Genomic DNA, 6000 nt, shown 5'->3' with positions numbered 1-6000 from the left:
CGCAACATCTCATCCACGAAACGCTGAAACGTCTGTCCGGCATTTCGAAGCCCGAACGTCATGAACGGGAATTCGAAAAGACCGAACGGCGTTGTTATGGCGGTTTTCGGGATGTCCTCAGGGTTGACGGGGATCTGGTTATAGGCTTTAACAAGGTCAATGGTTGAAAACACGCGGCAGCCTGTGATACTCTGCGTAAAATCCTGGATATGGCGGATAGGATACCTATCAGGTACTGTCCGCGCGTTGAGCATCCTGTAATCGCCGCAGGGTCTCCAACCATTGTCCTTTTTAGGGGCCAAATGCAGGGGCCCAGAAGCCCAAGGGGACTCGGAGGGTCTGGCTATGGCACTAGCGAGCATAGAAGAAAACTCCTCCTTGGCGATCTTCGGTGTTTCGTTGTGCGATGTATGCCAGATGGGCGTGTGATGTCGGGATACTCCCGTAGTATTGCGTGGTAAACAGAGTCACCAGTTACAACTTTGATTGAGGCAATGTCGTCAGACGGTCGGGCAGGCAAACCCGCGGTCGAAAGTAGTGTCCTGCCATCCATGAGTCGATGTTCCCTGCAATTGACAATAAGATTGTAGTGAATTAAAAAATCTACACCTATTATCGCCCTTGTTACATCTGCAACAACAAATCGCCAGACAAAGTCGCGGCGCAAACCTATGCTAAGCACTAGATGCACGTAACCGTACGTGTTTATCACAGTGCCGTTAGCGGCGCACAAGTTATAGTTCGTTGGCGGCCTACGTTCTTTTAAAACACTACGCGGAAAAACACACAAATCACTACCTGTGTCCACGAGGAATGTGATTTTTGACCTGGAGTCCATGATGAATAAGCGACCTTTGCTAGGGCAGCCGCTCGCCGCCATCACCGACTGCCCGATGCATTTCCCGACTGGTAATCGCAAGGCTTGATGCACCGCTTGGCCTGCTCTCCGAACTTGTGATGGTACCAGCAGGTGGGGAACTTCCGGTAGTTGGAGTTGGACCTCTTGGACGCTGAACGCTGCCTGGTGTGACTCGACAACCTTCCTCTGGGCCGGGACATTCTACCGACCTTAGCATCCAGCGCCTGCATCCGCCTGCTCAGTTCCGCAATCTGCAGCATCAGGGGTTCCGACGACGTGGAGGGTAGCGCTGCTGCTGCCACCTGCGGGGCGGGCGTGACGACGTCATGAAGGCGATCGGCGAGCTCCGCCAAGTCCTCCAGAGATGATTTAAGTTGCGACGCGACAATATCCTGCGTCCGCTTCGGTAGCCGGTTGACCCAGATGGACCGCAGGAAGTCCTCGGGTAGCCCAGGTCCTGCCAGGTTCTGAAGGTGCCGAAGAAACTGTGAAGGCTTCCTATCTCCTAACTCCTCAAGGTTCAGGACCTGCTGTACCTTCCTCTCCCGTGACGCAGAAAGGCGCTTAATCAGCTCCGTCTTTAGTTTGCCGTACTTGTCATCCTCTGGTGGTGACGTAATAATATCTTCAACCTCCGCCGCATATTGAGGTTCAAGTTGCGCCATGGCATAATAAAATTTGGTCTCATCAGTCGTTACTCGGGATAAACGAAATTGTCCTTCCAGCTGCGCAAACCATAGCGCAGGTTTGTCAGGATAAAACGGTGGCACCTTGACGCCAACCCGAAATGACTCAGCCGTTAAGTGCTCGGCGCCATTTTGTAACGGTACTCCTTTGTCATCAGTGCCGTTTTCGCCTCCCATTCTGGGGTGTTTAGCAGGGGGTCACCAATGTGGTATGCGTATTAACGCAGTATACCTCTGATCTATCCACTTACTTGATCTAGGTGCTAGCTTCGGGCGTAGAAAGCAAACAAGCAGTATGTTTTGTAGCTTTATTCTTGAGCACACACATGCATAAGCGAAAGCACAGAGTAGATATTTACAGAAGGAGAAATGGTAAAGCGATAGACACTTAAAACTATTAGGCGCGAGCTAAATGCAATGGAATGCGATTGCAGTGCAAATGCGCGGCGCAGCGACATGCACCTCGCGTCAAAGCGGCTGATGGACTGACTCGCGTAGCCGCGAGAGAATGCGCGGGCGCAGAGCGGCCGGCGGAGAACCGGTATGGCCGTGACGTATGCAGTCGCTGCGCGCTAAACTATCTACTAATAACAAGGGATCTGTTTGTCCGCTTGAACATACAAAACATGTAACATTAACATTTGCTATTTGATTTTATTGTACCTAGTTCATTGTTTATATTAATTCATTTGTTGCAATAAGTTAAATCAATTTATGTAAAAAGGTTAAAAGGTAAAATTCATGAAATACTAATTAACAATTAAAATTACTGTAAATAATTATTAACTGAATTAGAATATAAAATAAATTCATTGTATATAACATTAAATGATTCGGAATAAATAATTAATTGCATTGGAAATAAATAATAAAATTAATTTAATTAAATTGTAAAAAGATAAAATTGTAAAAACATAAAACTGTAAAATGTAAAAGTGTATGAACATAAAATCAATAATAAATACATAAAACATTCGGCATGACGCCCACAAAATCTTCCGTCTCGGGAAATATACTCAAAATAAAAACCGACCAATAAAGGCCTGTTTCTCATCAGAGGGACCAGTAAAATACATACTTAGAAACAGAAACAAGACTAAAAACGTAAAAATATATTCGGACCAAACACCTTACCAAAGAGAAATTCTGAAGAACACAAAACAAGAAATGGACTTAAGAAGTTCGAACGGAGAGAAAAATTTGGGCATCAAATACGTAAAAGGAATGCCAACGATTGTTCAGTTGCAGACAAAAAACTAAATCCCAACGGCGTAGACGATTCGAAAAGTCAAATTACATATCAAATTTCAAATATATACTCCCAAATAGAAGTCAATCAAATGTTTCTACACAAACATCCGAAGCATTGTGAAGCCAGGTAAACTTGACGAACTTAAATGTATCCTGAGCTCGTTTGAAACGATTATACATATTGTTGCTTTAACAGAAACATGGATTCAGGACGACGACGAAGCTAAAAGGCTGCAAATACCAGGATATGCTCACTATTACAACTTTAGACACAATAGCAGAGGAGGAGGAGTATCTATTTTCGTACATGAAACCCTGAAGCACCATCTAATTGAAGAACGCAGTATAAACGACAACCATTTTGTATGGATACACATTCAAAAGTTTTCCCTAGATATTGGAACGGTATATAAACCAGAACGTACAAACTCTGCTGAGTTCATCGAAGAATACTCTAAACAACTACAAGGACGCCAGAGAGTGTTGATTTTTGGAGACTTCAACTACGATCTACTTAACTTAATGGGATAAGGGCAAGCGAATGATGATGAACTACGATCTACTTAAACCAAACTCATCTACAAAGCAATACACACAGACTCTTAAAGAAAAAGACATAAAAATACTAAATAAAATCGACCCAACATATTGTACTCGCCAAACATCAACAACGAGAACGATCTTAGATCACGTATGCTCTAACTTAAAACAAAATAAATTTCATATAGCCATTATAGACTCACAACTGGCCGACCATAAACAAATATATTGTGAAATCAAGAATTATCAGCCACTGCCAAGGAATAAAGTCGAATATACTGCAATAAATTATGATCAATTCTACAAAAACCTTGATACATACAATAAGGAGAATGACGTATATGAACATTTTGAGAAGAAACTACAAAAGTGTTTAACGGAATGTAAAATATTAAAATTTAAAATTTTAAATCCACCGAAGCAAGAGTGGATAAATAAAGAATTGGTAAACGATATAGACAAAAGAAATGAACTTTAGCGAAACTACAAAAATGACCCACAAAACGAACAACTAAAGGAAGAGCTCGAGCGACAGAAGAACCTGGTAACAGAAAATATACATAATGCAAAGAAGACCTACTACTTTAGAAGCTTTAAGGAATGCGTACACAAACCTCGGAAGATGTGGAGCCTAATAAGCGAGCTTTCACATGATAAAAGAAAGGAAACTGCACCACCAGCCAAATTGCTATTGGACTCAAAGGTCATTACAGACACAGCAGAAATGTGCGAGCAGTTCAATGTATATTTTTCTACGATCGGATCATCACTCAGATCATTGATCAGCCCTCTCGCGCATGAGAGGAGGCCTGTGCCCAGCAGTGGGACGTGTATATAGGCTGAAATGATGAATGATGATGATGGATCATCACTTGCTAATAAAATTCCAGTAGTTAATCAGAACCCTGTTCAGACTCGTGCAGTTTCTCAAACAAATCACAATGAAAACCTTAATCAGCTAGAGCTAGCCACTACAGACGAAATAAGCAAAATCATAACAAGTCTAAAAGCAAATACCAGTTCTGGCTACGATGGTATTACAGCGAAACTGATAAAATCCGTAAAGCCAATAATAACAGACGAACTCACGAAGTGTATAAATAAAAATTTGGAACAAGGCACTTTTCCCGACACCTTAAAGACCGCGAAAGTAACACCGATTTTTAAATCAGGTTGCAAAACCGACCCCGGAAATTACCGCCCTATCTCAGTACTCCCTACGATCTCTAAAGTCTATGAAAAAGTTATCTACGCTCGTCTTAACAAATTTCTTACGTCAAAAAATATTATATCTCCACATCAATATGGTTTCAGATCAAAATCAAACACGCTCTCAGCTACAATCGACTTAGTTACTACAATTAAAACAAAGATTGACCAAAGGCAAATTACCGTAGGCGTCTTCATTGACCTCAAAAAGGCCTTCGACACGGTCTGTCATGAGAAACTCCTAAACAAACTTCATAATATAGGGATCATAGGAAAAGCCCATAAAATATTAAAATCTTATCTGTTAAACCGCCAACAAGTAGTTAAAATTGACAAACATCAAAGCAGTCCTAGGCTAATAACATATGGCGTACCGCAAGGATCTATTTTAGGGCCACTCCTATTTCTTCTATTGTTTATTGTTTATTCACAAACACCACACAAGCTTACAGTATATACCAAAACGCTTACATGCTGTATAATAAGATTTATAAAGAATTTACAATATATACTTACACAAAAAGTTAAACATCACAATCTAGGTACAAACACTTAAAAACATATATAGAGCTGCGGAAAACGAGCCTGGAGAGTCATAAAAGACATCTACATCGGGTCTTTGCACTGATAATTCGTTAAGGAGTGAGAGTGCCTGATTAGTGGGAGCATTACTGGCCTGACGCGTATGCACCCCGCCCACGGCGAATAGTCTTCTGCGGCGTCGCAGCGGCAGAGCGCCGCCCTCACTGGCGCCTAATACGCACGTCCTCGGCGCTGGAGCGAGCAATCCTATCCGCTCAAGCACCTTTACATTACTGATTCTGTTTCGCAACAAATTATAGTAATGGATCACCAATAATATTTTGCGTCGCATTTGTAGCGTATTCAATCCCACCATTCCGGACACAAACATCGAGGGAAAAAGTAGTGGATAGTATCCGTAGATCCTTTTATACAGATAACGAGCAAACTTTCTCTGTATCCTTTCCACCATGAGAGAGTACTTTGCCTCGTGAGGATCCCAGATACAGGCACCAAACTCCAACCTACTGCGAACATACGCATTGTACAGAACTACTGCAACATTGGGACTAGAAAACTGCGACGATACTCGCATAATAAAACCTAGCATTTTATTAGCTCGTCCACAGATCTCAGTTATATGCGCCCGAAAATCTAAGTGTGCGTCTAAAGTCAACCCAAGATCTTGGACAACATCGACTCTCTGCAGTGGTACCCCGAGCAGGTTATATGATGGGGTAATAGCCGCCCGAGCTCTGGAAAAAGTGATCAGCTTACATTTGGTGACATTGAAGGGAAGCTGATTCGCAATACTCCAAGCCGCAACATTGTCAATGTCATGCTGCAGCGCTTCACAGTCTGCCAAGCTCCGCACGCCCCTAAACAACTTTAAGTCGTCCGCGAATAGCAGGCACTCTGCGGTGGATACTACAT

General features: G+C 42.6%; 1 protein-coding gene across 1 annotated transcript; it reads right to left on the bottom strand.

Moving 5' to 3' along the window:
* Positions 1-879: 879 nt before the first annotated feature.
* LOC134802140 (uncharacterized) lies at positions 880-1722 on the bottom strand. Its single transcript, XM_063774734.1, has one exon. It carries the CDS (start codon positions 1720-1722, stop codon positions 880-882), a length of 843 nt encoding a protein of 280 aa, XP_063630804.1.
* Between the last annotated feature and the right edge of the window lie 4278 nt (positions 1723-6000).

This window comes from Cydia splendana, chromosome 24 (genome assembly GCF_910591565.1).
Source record: "Cydia splendana chromosome 24, ilCydSple1.2, whole genome shotgun sequence".
In the NCBI taxonomy this organism is placed as follows: Eukaryota; Metazoa; Arthropoda; class Insecta; order Lepidoptera; family Tortricidae; genus Cydia; species Cydia splendana.
This window is presented reverse-complemented; position numbering and strand designations above follow the sequence as displayed.

Bases quoted from the DNA above. Each gene is read 5' to 3' on its own strand.
- LOC134802140 (XM_063774734.1), bottom strand. From the start codon at position 1,722: ATGGGAGGCGAAAACGGCACTGATGACAAAGGAGTACCGTTACAAAAT.